The 24517-nt window shown below is 36.6% G+C and overlaps 2 protein-coding genes across 6 annotated transcripts in view; one reads left to right on the forward strand and one right to left on the reverse strand.

The window, feature by feature from the left end:
- myo1b (myosin IB) overlaps positions 1-8529 on the reverse strand; it is a 96771-nt gene extending 88242 nt beyond the window's left edge. For all 5 annotated transcript variants that reach the window (XM_079820931.1, XM_079820932.1, XM_079820929.1 and 2 more), the window contains exon 1: positions 8279-8529. The gene's annotated coding sequence lies outside the window, so the exon portion shown is untranslated. The remainder of the gene's footprint in view (positions 1-8278) is intronic.
- A 4200-nt stretch (positions 8530-12729) lies between these two features.
- cUnh3orf38 (chromosome Un C3orf38 homolog) lies at positions 12730-23666 on the forward strand. Its single transcript, XM_079821538.1, has 3 exons — positions 12730-12956; positions 13210-13385; positions 22356-23666. The coding sequence occupies exons 1-3, from the start codon at positions 12830-12832 to the stop codon at positions 22908-22910; spliced, it is 858 nt and encodes a 285-aa protein (XP_079677664.1). The 5' UTR covers positions 12730-12829; the 3' UTR covers positions 22911-23666.
- Positions 23667-24517: the final 851 nt, after the last annotated feature.

A 24517-nucleotide genomic window follows, 5' to 3' on the forward strand; every position in this document is an offset into this window, starting at 1 on the left:
GACTACTTAAACCAAAGTAGAGGTGGGCTTATTTCACTTTATTTTATTTCATTCTTTTATCTTTGTTATTAAAAATAAGAACAAAAACTCATTACAAATAAGACAAATACAACATAATCAAACGTGCATTTCAGCTAAAGTAGGTGTATTAAACAGTAGCATACAACAAAGAAATTGAATAAACAAATGTAAAAAAAATGCTACATAGACTCCACTTTATGAAATACACATTGATTCTTATTAAAGCTACTGAAGTTATTCAGTCAAGAGCAGGAAGTGATTTTCTCTTTGTCTTTTTTTGTTTTACCATTAAATGACAAGTGGCAAAAGGTTTATTAAGCTGCGGTCCAAATGCACAGATTTTTACATTCAATAAAGACATTGTATGTAAACATTGTATGTATTTGACAGTTAGAGTGCAATAAGAGTTTAATAATCTTCCGCTGTTTGACAGGCTTTTAATGTGTGTGTGTTTCAGGGGTATGCGCTCAGAAAAGCTTTTATCAGAACAGTTAAAAGGCTTAACTGGCAAGGCTTTAAAACGCATGCAAATGATAAAGTTTAGTGATTGTGAAGAATTGCAATGTCACATACGCGCGGCGTAACCCTACTGCTGCATTGCTAAACATGATTTGAATGTATGTCACTTTGTACAGTATGTTGTGACGCATGATGCGCCAGAACTACAACTGATAGAACGTGCACTGTAGCACAATACTACAATCTTTCTTCAAAAGCAGATTGAGACATTTTAATCATTCACAATCTAAAAACATGTAATCGCACAACCCAATAGAGTTTTATGAAATATCATCAAATGTTAAATAGGAGACATCTAGACCCAAATCCAAGAGATATATAGATAACAAGAGTCTACTACTACTGATTTATATAGTGTATTCTACACTTTTCTATCACATTTATGCCTTTGTTGCCCATTTGGTTAATTTCTGAACTCACTGAGATATTATCAAAAGTGCCAAATTCATTTAATATTTAGTTTTGCCTATGATACATGATATATTGATGCTTATATGATACTTATATAACCCTGACTGCTAATAAAATCACAGTCATCTCAGCCAACTGCTTAGTATAGAACAATGAAGCTCTTTTGAATGTTTTTTTCTTTTGCATTATCTTTGCTGTCGAATAATAGTTGGGGGAAACCACTCATCTCTACATCTAGCTCAATTTGTGTCTTGGCAACAGCTGTAACCTAGCAGCCGGGGATATAATCAACTACCTGTGAAAAAGGACAGAGGAGAAGACCACAGACAAAAGGTCAAAAAGACATGGAGAAAACCTGGATGTATCCAGCAGTTCCCCTGCAAAGATAATAATTCCAGGGCTCACTCTCCCCACTGCATAGCAACTCCTGGCAAAATCTACAAGTCTGAATACCAGCTGCTCTGGAAGGGCAAATTATTGGCCAATAAAAATTCTCCTCACAGAAAACCAGTGTTTTTTTCTTTCTTTCTTTAAGTCATAATCATCAGTGCTTCAATAACTTATTGGTAAAAAATATGGTTACACATAGATTATTTTATTTTATATTTAAGAAAACTTGTTTAGGAATGGCATTTTTTTGAATATCTTTTGGTTTATTTTATGTTGCCCGTATGCCACATGGCACAAATGGACAATTTATAATGTGGACTTTATACAGGAACACCAGTAGAACAAGCCAGGAGGAAACCAGGTAATAAACAGGCACCACCAAATATGTGGTATTAAAACTGCAAGTGATGGGGTGGTGTGTCTCTGAATATAACATAACACCTTTTATAGCATGAGAGATTACAGTAGGGAGAAACATTAGAATGTAAGTCCCATCAAAAGTGGAAACTTGGAAACGGTTGTTCTATTAAAAATTCCAAAAGCATTGTCCGATCCTCAGCAAGCATCTGAATGTGTTAGCCTAGTAGCCCAGATTCCCCCAACTGACATAACTACATTGAAACAGCCCTGAAATACATGGACCATATAATAAATCCTTCAGGATCAATCTAAAGATCATAAGAGGAAGGATTACAATTTCTGACAAGGACAGCACATCATGAGGATTTTTTTTAATGGCATTGCTGCAAATATTTTGAAAAACTATGGGATGGGAATGGGGATGGATGGGTACACGGATGGATATATGGCTTTTTGGTTGAATGTTGGTTCTCCTAAGATATATTAAAAAGACGATATTGCAATAAATAAATTTTTTTTGCTATATTTTCCGACCCCGATACAAACTATGTCCTATTTTCACCACTGCAAAGGAATTGCTGCTTTAAACAAATAGGCCATGCAGTTTCCATACAATGCATCAGGTCAGACATGCTTTCCTGCTCATAATTGGATGCAGTTGATGTGCATTAGCAGATAAAGGCATCATTGTTGAAGCCAGATTTCAGAATCATCACAGAGCTCCCCACAACTCTTTATAAATCCATCAGATTAAGCCGCATAGTATTTTTAGTTACACGACTGCCCTAAAAATTAAGCCACCATGTGCAGCATCAGCATTAGTATTTCTCTGGATTGACCGGCTGTCACCTTGCTGAACTGGCCCACACCCAAAACTCTGCTGCTGCCCTACATTTCTAAGTGCAACGCTAATAATGTATAATTTAAAATTCCTGGAAGTGAGCCATGTGTGATTTTCCGCACACGGACAAGGCAGAGCAGAAAGTCCCTCTTTTTAAACTTCCACCTAAAACAACCAGACAGACACACACTTAAACAACTGAGATCAAACAGACCCTCCATTTACATTTTATAACACATTTATGTAAAATAGGATTCAGCTCAGAAATTCGCAAAAATCTAAATCTGCAAATTCAGAACCAAAACATTACCCTCACACATAGTGATGCCAGTGGAACAAGTTAACAACATAATAGGGTTTAATCGAGTACAGGCCGCTGAATAAAGGGCCAGACACATGGCTGGTGATGGCAACTTCAGCTGCGATTCAAATGAAGTGATGGGTCAAAGCCATTGTGGCCATTTGTGAGTGCTTGCAAGCATGCTCAGTGACCTGAAACACTGCTGTGTGAGTCTGCACCATTTCCAGGGTAAACCCTCGGATTGACTTTCCACAATCCCACGGGAGCCAGGCTTTACAGACTAGAATGCATCCCTGAATCGCATCTTTGGGACATTTATCATCTAAAATAATAAGAATAGTAATAAAACAAAAATGTGTGTGACATTGCTGGTTCATAATTTCAGCAACTAAAATATTATGAATTTCTGCTAAGCCACCATAAAAGCTTGCTCATGTACAAATTAAGCCTATGAAGATGAAGAGCTTTTAAAAAGACATGCGTTTCATAAATAGGCTTATATTTAAAAGCATCAGCTGTAAATATGCTTACAATATGAGTGCTTTAAAAGCTACTTTTACAATAGTTTTAATCGAGCATCACATCTCTTGCGACAAAATAACTTTAACTGCTGCAGCCTGCAACCACAGGGGAGGTGCTTTTCATCCATGTACCCTCCATTAACTGTGCCCATAGAGGGGTTACTTTGGCCTATTTAAAAAAAAAAAAAAAAAACCTGTTTCAAAACTTAGGTTTAAGTTACTTTCTCCCATGACAAATAATCAGTAAAGCCAGTATGCAAACATCCGAAGGGCACAAATTCACACAAAATTATATTAAAAATGCCCATCTTTGCAAGTATCCCAGTAAACAAAAGTTGGGCTATGTCTTAAGTGAATGAAAACAGTTATTGGATCCGCTCATTCAGTCTTAAAGGGACAGCAGCCTAATAAACCTGCGTCTCTGTTGTTCGATTACCATTAAAAACAAAGGACAAAGAAAACATTCACTCACTGCTCTTGACTGACTGACTTTTGTAACTTTAATAAAGATTCATCTATATTTAATTTATACAGTAAAGACTAAGCAGCATTATTTTGCATTTGATTATTCAAATTTTTTACCTGAAAACTACTGTTAGAAAAACCTTAAAAGCACTATTTTCGTTGTTCTGTTGTATTTTTGTGCAATTTGTAATTGGATTTGTTCTTATTACTGACTGTTTACTGGTCTTTAACAATTATTAAATTTACATTAATTAGGCTAGTAATTTTTTTGCTGTAGTATCTATCAAATTGTAATAGAGAATTGTGATCTCACATGTATCTAAAAATTCAAACCTCTGACCCAACCAAGCCAGTAGAAAGAATCCTTAGCATTGAGCCCCGCTGAAGCAACTCTAAATGAGCTGTGCAATTAAATTAAAGAAAATATGATAGAGAAAAAGAATGAACAGTGAAAGTTACAGAGGCTTATACAATATATTTTAACAGCATAACTATGCATGAAAATAACTTAAAGGGGACATATCATGAAAATCTGACTTTTTTTTTTTTTTAAAGTGCTATAATCGGGTCCCCGGTGTATCTACCAACCCAGAAAACTTGAAAAAAGACAACCCAGTAATTTTGTTTTGGTAAGCCTTTATCTATGCAAGCATGTGAAAAAATGAGCCGCTCACATTTCGCTCCCCTAGTGACATAGGAAGGGGATCTTATTACAATATTACCACCCCTTAATCTGCACGTTTCCACCCACAGCACCGCCATTTTCTTTTCACAAGCGACAACGGTGTACCAGTTTTAACACCTTGGCAAAAGTAGACTAAAGCAGCTAGCCATAAAATGTTTAATCCATTTAAACTCCTGGCATCTGAGCCACTGATGCAGCAGTGGATTCATTCCATTTGTGAAGGGAATGTGCCCAAGAAATGACCTAAATTAGTATATGTTTGTGAGAATCATTGTACACTGGACTGCTTTGGTTTGCACAAAGGTTGCTTCTCAAAGCTGGATCAAATCCAACTGTTCGTTATCCAACTTCATATCAAAGACTGCACTTTATAATGTGTGTGTTTGCAAATTGCCTTTCTGAATGTGCTAAAGTGACTAAAGCTACCATTGTCTCTGTATTCACAGAGATCAGAGCTTGTTATTTTTAACCCGAAAATGAAATTCCTCCATCTAATTTTTTTTCCCACCACCATGTCCCTTTAGGGGCTCCGTAGGAGAAGAGCTATGCCATGGTATGCTATGGTAAACTGATATAATTTTAAAACAATTCCAAAACTCCGCCTGGGTTAAAGTTGTCTTAGGAGATGGTGAAGAAGAGCAGGGTTCTTTAAATCTGGACCCAGAGGGTGACTATCCTGCAGAGTTAAGATGTGTCTGAAATGGCATACTGGTAAGGTAGAGGTAGTAAATGGTAAGGTAGTACATTCGATTAGGGATGAACTTCGTGATAGTCAAAAAAAGGGCATTCTATAGTATGAATGAAATTGAGACACTAATTTGTCATGCTGGATTTATCCTGTGACAAAGTCACTTCACTCCACTGCCATTCACAACTTCTCTTCTGTGGCTTGTCTGCAGTTTTGGGATGCCTACCTTTACATGCACATGAACTTTAATGACATCCCATTCTTAATCCATAGGGTTTAATATGGAGTTGGCCCACCCTTTACAGCTTTAACTCTTCTGGGAAGGCTTTCCACAAGTTTAGGAGTGTGTTTATGGGAATTTTGGACCATTCTAGAAACGCATTTGTGAGGTCAGGCACTGATGTTGGACGAAAAGGCCTGGCTTGCAGTCTTTGCTCTAATTCATCCCAAAGGTGTTCTATCGGGTTGAGGTCAGGACTCTGTGCAGGCCAGTCAAGTTCCTCCACAACACTCGCTCATCCATGTCTTTATGGACCTTGCTTTGTGCACTGGTGCGCAGTCATGTTGGAACAAGAAGGGGCCATCCCCAAACTGTTCCCACAAAGTAGGGTGCATGAAATATCTTGGTATGCTGAAGCGTTAAAAGTCCCTTTCACTGGAGAGGCCAAGCCCAACCCCTGTCAAACAACCCCAGACAAGCACTGTTCTCCTGGCAACCATCAAACCAAGCCTTGATTTTATACACCTGATGCCATGGAAGTGATTGGAACACCTGAATTCAATGATTTGGATGGGTGTCCCAATACTTTTGGCAATATAGCGTATATTCTAATAACTGCAAAATTTTGCAGCTCGTAAAAACAACAATTAGATTTGAGAATTCTGCAATGTTGTTATTTTATTTACTTTGGTAAGTTGAAGTGGGCAAAAGGATTTTGAGTTTACTCATCTGTGAAGAGTTCTCAACAACCAAACATTTACTATCCCTTACTGTAAAACTAATTGTGAGACTTCGATAAAAAGGTGCATTCCATTGGAGAAAGTGACTACTGTATAAAGCCTGCGAGACCTAAGCCTCTTGAAAAGTCAACAGTCTCTTACATCTGTTGACTGTGGTTTGCAAAGCACCTTTCCAGAGAAGAGTGATGTATTTGTAGGCGTCCAGTGGGTGGACTAATGCATAAGCTCCAAGTGAGGTGAGAGTAAGGTGCAAAGAAATTGCATTACGTGCAGTACTTGTCATTTCTACAGTTTACTGCAAGAGAAAAGAGATTGAGACTTTGTTAACTCCTTGTTTTTATGACAGATAAATCTGATTTAGAGAAATAGGCCTTCCTGTTGCATCTTCACTATTCACTAGACAACATTGAGGGAATTACACAGAATGTTATAGAAAACTAGTCAGCCAGAACATAAAGCCAACGGTTTCAAGTTACACTGATTAAATACATTACACCAAACTCGATATTAAGCAGTTTCTTGGCACAAACTGTTGGCCGTGAGCGGTTTCCATAGACCATAAACTCGGTTCACTGAGAGTGTACCTTCTGCAGGCAGCAATATGGGGATCTAACATAACAGGAGACCATTTAATTTTACAATAACAAATACGTTTTTACTCTTTGTTTGCTTCACAAAGAAAAATGCCATTAACTTTCACCATTTGATCATCAATCCTATCAATCCTTAAAATAGCACTAACAATTACTCCAATAAGGAAGTTTCCACAGTACTAGGCTACTTATTAATCAAACCAATAAAATCAAAGTAGCTTAGTGTCCCAGTACAAGTTAGATAAAAAGGGAAATAATCACAACAATTATGTATTGTTAGTCTAATGGATTTCAATATCTCAGAAACATAGAAGCAAAGAAAAAAACGAAACCAGGGTAAACATATATTCTGAAGAAAAGGCAAGTGCCTGTTGCTCACTGCCACAACGCTAGGATATTCAGTGGTTTCCTGGGTGTTGCTATGGTGTTCTGTATTGCTATATGGTACTATGCTCTATAGTCTAGATGGTTGCCAAGGTTGTGCTATGCAACACTCAGAACACCTTAGCATGTTACTATATGGTTGTCAGGGTGCTCTGAGTAGTTGTTGCTTAGGTGTTCTGATAGGGGTTTAGAGCATTGCCATGTGGTTAATATATTCAGTGTGGTTACCAGGGTGTTACTATGCGGTTTCTATGGGTTTCTTCCCAATAATGATTTGAGGTATCATGTATCAATCTGATAGAAAAGCAACACCACACCTCTTCCCAATAACTATTTGAGGTATCATGTGTCAATCTGATAAGAAAGTAACACCTCTTCCCAATAATGATTTGAGGTATCATGTAACACTCAAGTCCGTAGTAAGTCCTGAGAGGAACGAGTTACGTGTGGAAGTTTAATAGGTTTAGGTTGAACAAACCTTTAATACAACATTACACGAGCAATAGTAGGCTAATAGTGATGTTTGCACTACCACACACCACTAACTAACTAGTGGGGGACAATGGGCACTAAGTTCACTGGGTTTCGACTTTGATAGATCCAGCTCAAACTCAGCAGGCTTCAGGCTTCTTTGTCTCTGCCACTTAACTTTAAGACGCTCACCGCCCTGTGTGTGTGCTGCTATATCTACCATCCATGCAAATTCTGCTGCGCTCTTTATGCTTTATCATTTAAGTCGCCCGTTAAAGCGCACGTTGCTTGGCAATTGACCCAAACATGAAACTGTTTTATTAATCGAGGCTAGTGTTCCTTCCATTTCTTCCCTAACCCCTTCAGATCATTCTCCAGCTCAATTAGCCGATTTACACTGAATAAAAGTTCAACCCTGTTTTCTTGTGCATCGATTCTATGAGAGTTCATACGGCACGCTGTTTTCTGTTTGTTGAACTTAAGACCCACGCACCCTTTGTGCAACAATAACTAAAGTAAATTCAACGGGAAACCGTTCAGATTTAAATGAAAATGATCATTAAATAAATTAATGAAAACTGTGCTGAGAATAGGAGTTCAATTAGCAACCCACAAGATTAATCCGGAATGAAAAAGGCAACTTTTAAATGAATGAAAACATAACTTGCCTCAGCTCTTGTTTAAAATGTCCCTTTTAATCCACTCTTGAAAGCAAAGCGATATCCCGCTCTAAATAAATTGGGAAAGGTGATTTGCGTGTTGCCTTCCCGGCGCTTTTGTCTCTGTCCCGTGAGCAGTGTGGGGACGCGTCACTCGTGCAGTGAAACTGACTGAGACTACTGCTCCATGAGCACGGGGAGTGGTGACTGGAGTCCCACTGTGATAATCACCTTATCCCAGAAAAACGCCCATCTTCTCCAGCCCCTTGAACTGAACTGCCATAACGTTCGGTAAGCAAAAAAAACGAATTGCAATACTGCCATCATGCGTCGTCTTAATGAAATTGCATTGAACCAATTTGAGCTTGTTGGTAATTTAACTCATTCAACACTGTAGAAACTCATAATATAATAACTGCACATAATGTAATAAGTATTACATTATTGTAATACAAAATTTACATTATGAGAAATGTATTAAATCATAAACCCACCAAAAATGTCATATTTTCATTATTGTAATAGCTTTTAAAACATAAAAAAATATTAGAATTCCCTTTCAGAACATTAAAAAAATATCTAAATCCAGTCTTAAACTACCTGCGATTTAAATATTCATGCTATTATTATTATTACTATTATTAAACAAAACATTGGTATTCCTTTACAGTACATTTTTATAAATCCAGTCTTAACCTGCCTACAGAATCCACCAGATTACTACTAGCTAGCTAGTAGTAGTAGTAGTAGTAGTAGTAGTAGTAGTAGTAGTAGTAGTAGTAGTAGTTTAATGGTGCGAAAGTTCTGATTTTATTTATTTATCTGGATTTCGATTTTTAAAATACTGTAAGGAATACCAATGCTTTATGTTTAATAAACATAATAATTATAATGATAATGATAATAATGATAATAATAATAATAATTGCATGACTATTTAAATGTTGCGCTTCACATGTTTAAGACTGGATTTAGATTTGTTTTAAATGTACTGTAAAAAGCTAATACAATAATGAATATATGACATGTTTGGTGAGTTTATAATGTAATAATTTTCTCATAATGTAAAAATTGTTACATTATGAGCTCAAGAATTTATTACATTTTGAGAAAATTATTACATTATGATTTTTTTTTTTATGATATACATTATGTGCAATTATTACATTATATGAGTTGCTAAAAAAACACACACTACCAGTCAAAATAGCCAGTCGAAAGTTTGGGCACACCTACTCATTGTTTATTAGGCTAATATCTTCTCCATTATAATGTAACAGTAAATAGTGAGCCATTAAATCAATAAAAGAATACAATGGAAGAACAAATGGAATTATGCAAACTAGTGACCGTAAAGTAAAATAAATTACATTTTAAAATGAAAACAAACAAACAATTTTTTTTCTTCTTCTGATTTTCAACTTTAACAATAAATGCATGCATTTAGTTAATACATTTTATATGCACAAATTAAATTGATTTGAGTTTTGAGTCAGAAAGTCATGCAATTAATGAGTCAGTTCAGTAACCGAATAATTCATATAAGTATAAGTTTTGCAATAAGTGAGTCAGTTCAGTAACCGAATAATTCATATATGTTTTTATTCCCCAAAAAGGGCAAGCTTAGCAATCATGGGTGCAAAATACGCATGCCGGTCAAAGTCACTGAATGCCCTATAAACCTACTGGATTTTTGAGTTATTAAACGAATCACCAGGGGCCTGTACCATGATGGTAGTTTAACAAACTCAGGGTTACAGGATTAGTTTCGAGTTGACAAAACCAAACCAATCGATTCAGGCTTTGTTGGTCCCATGATGCTGTTCATCAGCTTTCTCTGTCAACTCAGGCTTTGATCCTGGGTTTAGGAGTTTAGCTGTGACATCAGTAGTGAACAGCCAATCACACGCTGTGGATCAGTAAAACTGAGATTCACTTCTCTCTTCTGCAGAATATTACATGATTGAAAAATATTAAGAATTTAAACACATTTACACAGCAAGAAGAGCTGTCTATAAAACCGTAGGCTACAACTTAAAGAAAATTATGTAAAATTATTAAAAGTTATAAAGTTAGTTTAGTTGATATATAGAGAATTGAACATTTAAGCTCGCATGTAGTAATTTTTATAGCTTTATTTATTTATTTTAAAGCTTATTTGTATTACCTTTGTGTATTTAATTTGGAGTAGAAACAGGGGGAGTGACTTTATTGCATCAGAGGTGTGTCATTTTGCTCACAGCTGATTGGTCCAATTTCAGTTTGATCTCTTATCCAGAACATAACCTGCCCTGGAGCAGGTTTTCCATGGAGAGTGAGTTACTATGGAGATGAACACTGCTAAAAGCCAAACCACTTTAATGGTACCTAAAACCCAGGATTGGCAAAAACTAAGCTTAAACATATCTGGCTAGCCAGCTAAACCGGCTTCATGGTATAGGCCCCTGGGCTATGTGTTTGCTAAGGTGGGTTGCTGGGTCGTTTTTTGGCACATTTTAGCTAAATGGGTGTTTTGAATGGTTGCCAGGGTGTTATTATACAGTTGATTTATTCTTAATGTTTGCTGGGGCTTTGTTATGTAGTTGCTAGGCAGTTGCTATGTGGTTTCTTAGTGTTCCGACTCTGACTGAGAGAATGCATGCTAGCTGTATACTTGTTGCTGATCAGGACAATAGTAGGCCTATCCAACTGCAGAGCCATATGTCATAATGGCAGTTTCAGAACAACCGTGCCAGGCCAGTTGTCTCAGACCGGAAGTTAGGGGGGAGATTATAGCCTCATTAAGGGTAGGGTGCGTCTAAATCAACTCCCTAGCTTCCTTGGTTGTGAACCAGTAGGCCTATATCGTGTACACAAATTCAGGCACTTGTAAGGACAGTAAGGACCCTGGCTCACTACAAATTGGAACAATGATGACTCTATTTCCAGTGGCATGACAGTGTCCACATTGTAGGGGATGGAGAAATGAAGCCTTGTGAAGCTCTGAAGCTCTTTGTTGAGATATGGGGTCATGTGGTTATTAAATGTATTTGTGTAACTGTGGGTGAAGAATATGGGCACAAAAGGGATTTTTAAATGATTTTTTTAATGAGAAATAAAAGTTGTTGGAATGTTTGAGCTGAGTCTATTTCTCCTCTTGAACAACACTTCCTCTTCCTTTGAGAATACTCTCTCATGGTGTACACAAAAACTGCAATGCCATCAGATACAAACAGTTTTCCCAATATTCCAGGGAATCTTGGCTCTTGGATAGCTGCGTTTCCACCGAAATTACCCGGAACAATTTGTCCCAAACCTGTTGCTATCTGCGTTTCCATTGCGGTCTAAAGTATACCATAGAATGCCACATTGGAAAATGGTCCCTATATCGTTCCCTATAATTTGGCTAACTCATCCTCACTCTCATCATGGAAGAGCTAACTCTACACGCTTCCTATTCCCCTTTTCGTAAAATATTGCTGTATTCATTTTCTGAAAAGAAGAAATGATTTTGATACTTATACATAAACACAACTATACAACAATAAGCACTTTAAATAAATAAATAACTGCAATCATATACAAAACCCCAAAAGTACTTTACCTTATCAAAAATGAAAAGATGTATAATCTTGTAATTGGTTCTCTTCTGGCTCTCACTTTTGGGGGCCTTTTCTATTAAGGATTAAAAAAAAATTATATATTCATATTAGGAAAATATTAACTAAAGAAAAAAGTGTTTCACCTAAGGCAATTGTGAAGTGGAAACAGGATTATCATTCCCTTTGTTTTCAGAACCTGTGGTCAGATATGAAAAATAAATATGTAATTCCTAATAAAGTCAAAGAAACTCACTTTAAAATAATTATCCTTGTAATGATTTTATTAGTAGCCTATACGTTTAAAGAAGGGTTTTCGCCATTATGCTGTTTTTGTAAAGAGGAAACAGAAACAATCTTGCATTGATTTTTCAGTTGTAATCATACCAAATTATTTTGGTCACAAGTTTCTGTGTTTCTTTTAGAGATGTTTTAGAAGTTTGTCACTATAACTGATATGGTCTTGTTTATGGATTGTGATACTGGTTTATTGGAAATGAATAATATAATTAAAATTCTTATTTTATTTGGGAAATATCATATACATAAAGCAAAATGTATGTTAACTTTACCAAATGGTAGACTATTTTCCACTGACTTAAAGGTTTTTACGACTCTCTGACCACTATACAGAACAATCGTAAAGCTGTTAAGACATCTCACCTGCTGAAAAGGGTAGGCTACTTGATACAGGATGCATAATTTTGATTTGATTGTTTTATTCAAGTGTGTTTGTATGACTATGTATTCCCCTAGAGTTATTTAAATAAAAAGAATAATAATAAAAATAGACATGTCTAGTCTCTTTTAGGTATCTTGAACTTTTATTTTGACGGGACGGTTGGTGCACCATCTTTATCTGGACTGTGGAGGCGCTGTGGTGCGCCACAACAACGGAAACAACAGCTTGTTCTACTTTTACATAGCACAGATCCTCAGTAGAAGTACATGATATGTGTAGTTTGACATAACTGGTGTAAGTATGTCCACGCTGTCAATGAAAGAGCAAAGTGGCTGTCGAAAACTGTTAAAATTATTACCCCTGGACGACTTGTTCGCCCTCAAAGATACAGTAACGAATCGACTGATTGCAGTAGAGAACACAGAAGGTAAGACGAAACTGAAGCTAAGCTTTACCCAAACTGCTCTGTAAACATCAGCGATGTCTGGTTGCTAGAAAAGTGTTTAGATAGGCAACACACTATATTTATATATATATATATATATATATATATATATATATATATATATATATATATATATATATATATATATATATATATATATATATATATATATATATATATATGAGCTGTGTAACGTTATTTGTCAGCCTGTCACAGTGTGTCTCCTGATCAACAGAGGCCATTGAGGCCATCATAACTTACTCACAAGATGCTGAGGAGCTCCTCAAGAGAAAGAAGGTACACCGGGATGTTATTTTTAAGTATCTTGCCAATGAAGGAGTTGCCATGCCCCCTAATAGTGACAAACATCAGCTGATCAGGAGAACCATTGGGTTTTGGTCGTCTGGTGAGGTAGGTATCGAGACATATCTTTTACTGGGTGAATCTCTGAACACAATCTGTCAAAAACATGCTTGGGTGTTAGGAAATGCATTGCAATCAACAGATTTTTTTTCCCTTGACAAAAAGTCTATTTTTAGGACCAATGGGAGTTTTTCAATATTGTGTTAATATTATTTTCATGACACTTAAGTGGGTTGTTGACGTTACATGGCGTTTTCACTGTCACACAAGATAAAAATGAATATAACTAGTATTGCCATAATTTAAAATGCAGTAAATGGTTAAACATTTCTGTCTTACATGGACCTGTTGATTTAAAAACTGCTTTATCTTTAGATTTATTTATTTTTTTAGCTAAATCTCAAAATTGTCCTATGGTGTGACTGTCTCGAGCATGGTTCAATAAATTAAAACTTTTATAAATTAAAAAGAAAAGCATACAACTCTCAAGAATATAGAATATACTCTCAACTCATACAAGAATAATTTACACTAATGCCAAGTTCGCTGTTGAGATTTTAACGTTAGGTGTTTGTAACGTTAGGTGTTCGTCGGATAACGTTAAGTATGCAAAATTTGCAAAAGTCTAATTAAATTACTATAAAAATTAGTTTTACCGTACAATATAGTGTAAAGTATTTATACATCACGATAGAGCTTAAAATAAAAAGTATAATTGTATTACAGTACAATACATTTGATTTGCTTGTTTGCTTGCTTGCTATAATGGGTAGTTAAGTATTTTAATCAGCATTTTCTAATTATGTTATTATTATTAATAGTATACTAGTAGTAGTATTATTAATATTTTGCATTTAGATTAAGAGACTATGTGGAATATTCGTACTTTTGAAAGTTTATCTGTAGGGCCATTTAAATGAACCAGTGAAGGTGATTCAAATTTAAAAATCACATATTTGATGAAGCAAAGAACTTAAAATACAGTATGTTATAAAACATTGAAATAAATAAATCATTTGAAAAATATTTTTTAATGTAAACATTTAGGTTATGATTTTTAGCCTTAAATCGTAAGGTTGAATAATGGAGTCAACTACCCTCATACAGTTAAAAAAATAGCTCTATTTTGCAGAATTAAGGCCCTTTCACACCGGGCGCGTAACGAAAAAGTGAAGCGGCGAATAGTTTGCGTCAAAACCATTCACATCAGCCGCGACGCGAGTTTGCAACGTTTGGAGTTTGGATTTGGGTGGGGTATTTGGGGTTGGTGATTGGCACAAATATCGATTTCGATCTTGATTCAGTATCAATTCATATTTATATAGCCTACTATAAAAGGAAAAATAAGTGTGCCTTTTTAGCTCTATTTCAAACTATTTTAAATTATATTTGCTAATATTCATTAATATTCACTTGTGTGTGCTTGTATAAGTATCATTAAAAATATTAGGATGCGAGTTATTAAAGGGTAACTAAACCCCTGCTCAGAGCTTAACTCCACCCACTGGCAATTTTTGAAAATATGCTGGAAAAGTGGGCACGGCCCAGCGGAGACAGAGGGGACGAACCGAGGGCGGAGCTGAGCGGAGGGCGTGCACCTGAGACCCGCAGTGACGGCTTGATTGACAGCTGTCTCGCGAGTCGCAAAGATGGAGAATGACTGGAGTGACGCCAGCTTTGCAACAGAGCGGTCTCCTACCTTCACCTGAAGTGGAGGAGGGTGAATTGTCTGTAGACACAGACCCAGAGCCTTATCAATGCAAGCCGCTGGCTCAAACTGCGTTAACTCCCGATGCCGACGATGCTAGTGAAGCAGCAGCGCAAGAGAACTCAACCTAATCTATGAACAGTCAAATCCTTACACTGAATGCCACTAAAAATAGAGATATCTGATATACATACGATTTTCATTCAAATTAACTGAATCAATAAGCAGCGCAGGACCAATAAGTTCAGACCTAAAAGCCTATTATAAACAGATTTCCTCAAATAAGTTAGACTATATACGCCAGCACGTTACAGTATTGTTGTTCGTTACCGCGTCCGCGGCAACCACTTGTGTGTCAGGGTTTGAAAGCGCGTCTCATGCAGACTGATCTCATGAAATAGCGTATGACACGCCAATATGCTATGCCATTTTGGCGTGCTATCAAGACGCATAATCGCTTTTTAGCGTGTTTATCAACGCCGTTTCATTCTATCCCCCTACACTGCTCCTACCCCTAAACCTACCCATCACACACACACACACACACACACACACACACACACACACACACACACACACACACACACACACACACACACACACACACACACACACACACACATGCCCCTGCCCCTAAACCTACCCATCACAAGAAACATTATGCATTTTTACATAAAAAAAAGCATAATTTAGTATGTTTATAAATCCATTTACATTCACGTGGATTCACACGGCGTACACATACACGCGGAGATGATGTTCGTTTCGGCGTACACATACACGCGGAATCACACGGCGTAGACATACACGCGGATAGCTCAAAATGCGTACAGATAACACGCCATTTGGCTTTAGAAAGTGGCGTGTATGTTTACGCAAAGTCATGATGTCATGTTGTCTCATGTATGAAAATGATCTGTACACATGATGGCCGGCAATATTATCGCAAGAAAAGCCTGACGTGTAGGCTACTGACAACTGCATTATTTAACGGTATTTTCTTCAATACAATGTTAAAGCAAGTGTCAAGTCAGTTTCATTCATAATGTTTCTACTTCATGTAACATGACAGTTCATACTGGAGTGAAGCCGTTCTCATCATGTGATTGGGGGAAACATTTCTGAGGGCGTGGTGAGCTCGTGCTGTAGGAAGTGCCATCCTACATCACAATGTACCACAACGTCCAATAGGAAAATTCAACTGCAGTGGCCACCATTCAACCTTAAGAGGGCAGCACTTTGGCGGTTTTACACCATATTTTATAGAATTAAAACACTTTATACTCAAATGTCAAAACATTTACTCGAATCAATGAACAGCATTAATAAAGCCCCAGTATTACAGATCATTAACTAAACAAAGTTGGTTTAGGGTTTAGTTACCCTTAGGGTTGAGTACCGAAATCCGGTTCCAATATGGCACCGGTACTTATATAACCGGTATGTACCGGACCGAATCAGAACGCAGATTTCGGTTCCTCATTTCGGTGCCAAAATTCAAACGTGCTTTCGCGTGCTTTGGCTGCACCGAGCCAGAGACAGACGCTCAGCGCTCGTCACATCACAACTCATGACAACTATTCAGTGTTTTCAACCACATCATGTTTATTCCAGGTTTCAGACATTTAAATGCTCATAAGTAGGCTACTAGCAACAAAACACCCACTGATGTCTATGAAAGCGGCAATGACAATCCTTTCAGACGGTTATAATTTGACTAACGTTACATGTTTTATTCACATCAGATACATACATGCACATTATATAGTAACTATATAGTTTACTCTATTCTTCTTCCAGTTCACTGGTCACTTACTTTCATGTATTTCGTGAGACGAGAATTAACTCAAGTGTTGTAAATCCGATAGATCCGATTCTGAGGCATAAACTAACATGGCGCCGCCCATTGCGCTTTATAGATCAACTAACACACATTCACTCACACATTTGAACATCAGATAGTTCGTGACACAGTTAAGAAGTTTGTGAATATTTTGAATAAAAAGAAAAAGCTAAATAAACCCGATACAGCTGAGCTGTCAGCGCTATTGCGGCTGCTGTGTGTCATGTGAGAAACATGACGCGTCGCCATGGAAACATTAAGGCGATGCGTTCTAAAATATTTAGCCAGAGAATATGATCATATTTCAAAATAAAGCTGAAGCTCGAAGCTGGTTTGTAGCAGAGCAAGAACACAGACGACTGCTGTTATTACTGTAACTGTTATTTAGAGTTATATTAGGCTTGTTGTAGTTGGGTTAGGTGGCTTAGGTTTTACTGTGAATTTGTAAATAAGTAAATTATAATTTGTAAATAAGTAAATTGTGTTTTGTATTTATTTATATTTATACATTTAAGTATACATTAAACTTTTAATAAATGGTTCAATTTAAATAAAAAATAAATAAATAAAAAGCCATTTAATGTCGTCCACCTCGTTTTGTGGCCTTTTTTTTTTTTTAAGTATCGGTTCAGGCACCGTTTAGGCACCGGAACCGTTTTAAAAGTATCGGTTTGGCACCGGAATCGAAAAAAACCCAAACGATACCCAACCCTAGTTACCCTTTAACGTTTTAAAATTTCACATTTAAAGAAATCTAGTGTTTGATCATGTCTAATGTATTCAAATGCAAAACCTAAAAATAAGTAAGCAGTTATGGTCTGCAATACTTTTTTGAGCAACTAGACTAGATACATGGACATTGATTAAAGAGCCATACAGACACAAATAGTGGGTAAACCATGGCATTACAATTGAAATTAATTATTTTTCCAGACACATAATGACTCTAATTTGCATTGGATTTCTCCATTTTAAACTTAATTACTACACTAATTGTAATATAAATAAGAAAAACAATATTAGAAGTATTTATTTTTATTTAATTCATTAAATGGTCATTAATGGACCATACTTATTGCACAAATAATAGGCCTATTTAGTACCAAAAGATCTCCTCAAAATATTCAATAAATATTATTAAACTAAAACATAGAACATTTATTTAATTGAAAAATAGTTAAGGTGTATGGTCACATTTGACCACCAATGTACAAGTGTGACCAATTAGTAAGGAATACCTGAGGGCTAAATACAAGAAAAACATTAACATTAATGATAAGATGTTGCATCTCCATCACTCTCCATAATAAAATGATACTGTAAATGTGGTTGACGTAATAATCAATGGACACTGTGCTGTACTGTTTACCAAAACTTGCTGCAAATACATGAATAGTGAAACTGTCACAGCGCTAGAAGTATTGAGAGCTCCGTGAACCACGTGACCGCGCGCGCCGCCAGGAGATGAGAGCATGTCGCCTCTGGCTTTAACTGTTATGCCACATTAGCGCCAAAACGCTATTTATTGTTTGAATTCCGTATTAAAACTTTTGTTTTTTTTTAAAGTAAAAGCTTAGACTTTGTTTCATAACAAAAGCAGGTTTGGCGTTTGAGGTTTTAGAGCGAGAGACGCGTGTGAGTGACAGAGACGGAGGGAGAGCAGGGAAAGAAAGTGCAGCTGAACGAATACACTGCGTGTTTAAAAAACACTGCAGGTAAAAAAAAAAAAAAAAAAGAATAACGACGCGCAATATGTGGCGGCTGGTGTTGATTCTGTGGCGCACCGCCACAAATTAGTCTATGTGTGGGAAACACTGCATACTTGATGGAAACACATTCACTTTCCATAGTCGCGGACACAATTAGGTTAGAAAAAAATCAACGAGTTTTAACTCAAAAGGTTATGTTATCGTTGTCTGTAGCATACAGTCTGTACAGCTGTAATCTCATGAGAAATGCGATAGGCCTACCTGGCAAAAGTTAATGTTGATTGAATAGTTAATGACATCAACTGGACATTTCGTGACCTTTGTTTTCTTGTATGTGATTGGTTTAAGCCTTTTCTGTCGCTGCGAGTGTTAAAAAAAATCGGCATCGAAACGGAAAACATTTATATTGTTTTTTTTCGCCACAGCACATTCGCGTTCAGTGTGGAAGCACTCATTACACAAACAGCTGATCAAAAAATAAAACCATTGCGCGAATTATTCGAGCGTCCAAATCGCGTCCAGTGTAAAAGGACATTTAGGAAGAGGTTAATCATCATAAAAATAACGCTACAATCCAAGAAATCTTCATGCAATATATTATGGATTGATTGGTTTTGGTGTGCAGTGTGGGTTGGACATATGTTCTTGAGATTCACCCTACTGGAAATGCCATTGATTGATTTTGTGCAAGTTTGGGAAATGCTTGATTTTTAGCTGTTATGCTTTCAAGAGTTGAATTGTGCTTGAATTTTGATTGCAAACATGCTTGATACCTGTTATGTTACATGAATAATGATCATTTAAAAAAAATCCGTTTTTGCATCTCAATATTTTTTGAATGAAAGTTAAATAATATCACAGCCCATAGAACACCACTTAAGCTGGGATTCAATAGAAGTTTATGGGCAAAACCATACATTTCAGTGGGGCAAAGTTTGATGATCATTGAACTTGTGGCTTTAAACACGTCATTGTTACTGTGATTCAGAGTGATATGTGGATATAATTGGCATCTGATTATACATTAAACGTTGAGCTTTCAAGCACTGTATTTTGTCCCGCCTAGAAGCACAGCGTATCTATTGATGATTGGATGAGACAGAACTTTGCAACAAGCGGCCAATAAAATTAAACGGGGACATACATGATTGACAGCACTTGTCATAGGCCTGTCACGATAACAAATTTAGCTGGACGATAAATTGGCCAAAATGTTTTCGCGATAAACGATAATATTGTCGTTCTGAGACCATTTTCATCTAAAATAATGATAATGGCATAATAATGCAGGTACACCTTTTCAAAGATCAATAAACTTTTATTTCTAAAGATTATTTAACACTGAAAATGGAAAGCATTTTAAATATCCACAAAAAATTAACAAAACAACCAAAAAAAAAAAATGCACTTGAATAAACAGCTGGGAAAACTGCAACAGATGATTGTTTTAGGTAGTGCTCGGAATCGATTGAAAAAAATAAACTAATTAATCAAATTTTTTTTGTAATTAATCACGATTAATATGTTTTTAATGTTTAAAACACTTAGAAGCATTTACATGTATAACGTTAAGAGCGTGATCATATAATGTAACGCTCGCCAAAAATGGATATAAAAACGGATGCTGGAAATTATCGCGGCCGGAAAAATTATCGAGCTCATTTTTTTATCGTGCGATTAATTGATTTATTGATTATCGCGACAGGCCTAACTTGTCATCTAAAAATAATGCTGTAAATGGCTTGTTCTAATACCCTTTGTTTAGTGTTTAGAAGTACACTAGCGTTCAAAGGTTTGGGGTTGGTTTGATTTTTAAAATGATTTTGAAAGAAGTCTCTATGCTAACTAAGGCTTCATTTTTATGATAAAAAAAGCAGTAAAACCGTGATATTGTGAAATATTATTACAATTAAAAATAACGTTTCATTTTAATATATTGTAAAATGTAATTTATTATATGTATGCTATTATATTATATTCTAGTAAATCTCTTTTAATAAAATATTTTCCTACATTTGAACTGTAGTGAATGTCATGACAAATGTGTAATTAAAGGGATAGTTCACCCCAAAATTAAAAAATTATTCCATAATTTACTCACCCTCAAGTCATCCTAGGTGTTTATGACATTCTTCTTTCAGACGAATACAATCGGAGTTATATTAAAAAATGTCCTGGCTCTTCCATACTTTATAATGGCAGTGAATGGCAGCCCAAAATTTGAAGCCCATAAAAGTACATCCATCCATAAATATACTCCACATGGCTCTGGGGGTTAATAAATGCTTTCTGAAGCGAATCAATGGGTTTTTGAAAGAAAAAAATCCATATTTAACACATTATAAAGTAAAATATTCGCCTTATGTATTTAACTTGCGTTGAAAGTGTAACTCCTCTCACAGTCAAGGCTGATTTATACTTCTGCGTCGTACCTACGCCGTATCCTCTACGGTGCAAGTTACGCGTTGGTTTTCATTTATACTTCTGCGTTGTTGTCCGCATCAATGTGCAATTCCACATGCAGACCGCTAGGAGGCAGTGTCCACGAGCATGTTGATGGTAACAGTATCAAGGCAAACGCTGAAGAAGAAGCATGTTTACATTGTCGGAGATCAGCAGCCGTCATTGCGTCAGATAGCGTTTTTTCTTGCAGCTTGAGTGTTGTATGTAATACAAATTAAGCATCTCTAGTTGATTAGTAGAGTTACATAAGAGGCGATCTGGTGCTGGAATGCGTTTTTGAAGTCATGCAGAGTTTTCAGTATCGGTGGCTTGTGGACGAGCGCTTCAATCGATTGCAGTTGCGGAGACTATTCATTCCGTTGAAATCACAAAACGAAATGCACCCTAATGTGTTCCTGTTCTTGATATACAATCACTGATTAACATCTTTGGTTTTAATGAGAAAATAAATAAACTATACACAGCGTATCTATGTATTTATTCACTAACATAAACAATCTCTGGACCACAAAATATTGAGTTATATAGCAGATATAAGGATGAAACTATCACCCCATTTCTGGACACACACACTAGATTTTTTTAATTTATTTATTGACCTGAGGGAGGGGTTCTGGCAGACCAATCACAGCGCTTGCGGTCCGCGTAGAATTGACGCGTTGTTACATTTTTGGAGAGGTGCGCGTCAGGGTACGTCGTAGGGTACCCTGACGCACTGGCACTGGCATCACACAGCCTACGGCGTAGCTATGGTGTACACTCGACGCAGAAGTATAATTTGGCCTTCAAAACGCTTGCGCTACGTGCGGCGTCATGCTAGTTACGGTTCTTGTTTGAATACGGTTGTTAAAGTTGAATACGGAATGTTAAATATGGATATTTTTCTTACAAAATCCCAAGATTCACTTCAGAAGGCTACTTTTATAATGGATGGATACAGTTTTTGGGGCTTCAAATTTTGGGCTGCCATTTACTGCCATTATAGAGCTTGGAAGAGCCAGGACATTTTAATATAACTGTGATTGTATTCATCTGAAAGAAGAATGTCATATACACCTTGGATTGCTTGAGGGTGAGTAAATCATGGGGTTATTTTCATATTTAGGTGAACTATCCCTTTAAGTAATAACACTTTATAAAAACAGCTTTCCCACTTATTGAAAAGCACTGGCTTTCACTGCTTAAGAAGTGCTTGAATTTCATTCTTTCAAATCTGTATGAACGCTGCATTGAATATCACTTGTAAAGCCAAGGTTTTATAGGTTGTATTGTGACCTGGTCTGTATTTCTAACAGATCTCAAAGTGTGAGAAGAACACAGTCATTACAGATGAGGTTGGAGATGGTCTGTCAGACCTTGCAGCTTTGGGAAAACAGTTTTGCCAGTGGTTCTACAGCCTTCTGAACTCTCAGAACCCTGGTCAAGGGCATCCGGTGCAGGACTGGGGTCCTCAGCATTTCTGGGAGGATGTGAGACTTCGGCTTCTCTTATGCTCTGGAGAGCAGCGTGTAGATGAGTTTAATGGGGCAGAGCTGGTCAGCAAGCGGTTACATGCTCTTGCAGGAGAAGAACGTCTGTTGTTCTGCCCAAACTTGGAAGGTTATGGGTTAAAGTGTATTTCTTCAGCTCATGGACTGGTGATAGTTGCCGTAGCAGGGACCATCCACCGTGACAATGCCTGCCTTGGGATTTTTGAGCAAGTGTTTGGGCTCATTCGCTCACCAATGGACAATAATCGCTGGAAAATAAAGTATGTATATATAAAAGTAGAAGCACAAAGTGCCATCACAGATAGACAGTTACCGTATATTACATACGACTCAAAAGAGTTGCTGAGGCTTTGCAACTGAGAGTCAGAGATCCTAGTGAGGACTTTTTTTTTCTCCGGCAGTGAAGAGATGCACTGCATTAAACATGGATGATGTAATGTTCTGTGTTAACCACTTTGTGCACGGGATAGATATTCATTTATAAAAGGAGTTTGTATTTTTTGTTGACTTGAAGGACAGTTTCCAGTCAGTTTGACCCCTAGTAAACCTCAACTCAATTAATGCTAAGATTTCTGTAAAATGTAAAAATACAGAGATATTATTGATTATTGATATGGACTGAAAATGAAGTTATTTTATAAAAAATATTGATATTGGCCTAAATCTATTTAAATTTAATTTAAAAACAAAATTATTATTATTATTATTAATTTGTGATTTTTGTTTTTGTCTCGAGGATTAGAATAATCTTCAGCTTCAGCTTCATAACATTTTAAGATTCCACTTATAGTTCTGAGTACTTTTATCAATACTTCGATCATTTCCCTGTACAATATTTGTTAAGAACATCTCCGTGTCTCATGGCTTTATTTTATTCTATTTATCAATTTTATCTTTATGGATCTTGGGAAGAACTTCTTTTTTATATATTTTTTATTACTGTATATTCCCCCAAATCATTTCCACATACGATTGTTTGTATAGCAGTGTTGTTACATTCACTCATTCCCATAATTATGCCTCATGATCATCATCTCTGTAGCTTTATTGCGGATGGAGCAATAACACTATTCACTCCTTACTGGAATAAAGTACCTTTTGCGGGGCTTGAGAGGCTAAAAGCAAGTTATTTGACTCATCAGTCTCTAATTGGCCAGTAGATGAAGCTGCATTTCCCTCTGGAGGAATATGTAAGCAAATCTGAGAAGTGCTGGGAGGGGTGTTTAGTACCACAGCATTGTGTGGTTTCAGTGGGGAATGTTATATGTGGGAAATTATTCTTGGCGTTCGCTTCAAAGACTAACGCTTCGATAATATCTTTTCTTGAGCTGTTTTTTAATGCCACAGAGTGCCATAGTTGTGGCAAAAGACGCCACCACAACCATTGATCTTTTTCCTGTTCACCTCCCCGAAAGAAAAATAACAAGCTCCTCGCCTTCTGTCTTTATAGCCTTGGCCTCTTTCTTTTTAATAAGTGGTTTGGCTGAACTCACAGTTATGACGTGCAGGTTCAAAAATACAGTTCACTGGCGTCTGCGGATCATTGCGACTTCATATTGTCTTTAATGGAGAAGTGTGTTTCTCATAAAGCCCATGTTAACGTCTTGACGGTAAATCTCTCATATGTTTTGGAGTGGTGAACAATGAACTTTTTTAATTGGCGAGTCTATTTTTTTGGTTGTTACTTTTGAATTATTGCTTTAAAGGTTAGAAAATAACACATAAGCTCTTTAATGTGTTCACTTGTTTATTGCCTTTATAGGCGAATTCAAACTGAATGGCTGTGCTATGATAAAAACATTTCTCTAGACATTCATCTGCACATGATTCTGTTTCATAGTGGAACTAAAAAGAATTTTGATGTTTGGGCTACACTCTTTTGCCATGCTGTATAGAAACCAACCGTAAACTGTACAAAAAGATGGACGACGCGCCTTCACTCTCACTCAGTGGAGCCGCCAGTGTCC

This window comes from Gobio gobio, assembly GCF_949357685.1.
Source record: "Gobio gobio genome assembly, chromosome: 7".
In the NCBI taxonomy this organism is placed as follows: Eukaryota; Metazoa; Chordata; class Actinopteri; order Cypriniformes; family Gobionidae; genus Gobio; species Gobio gobio.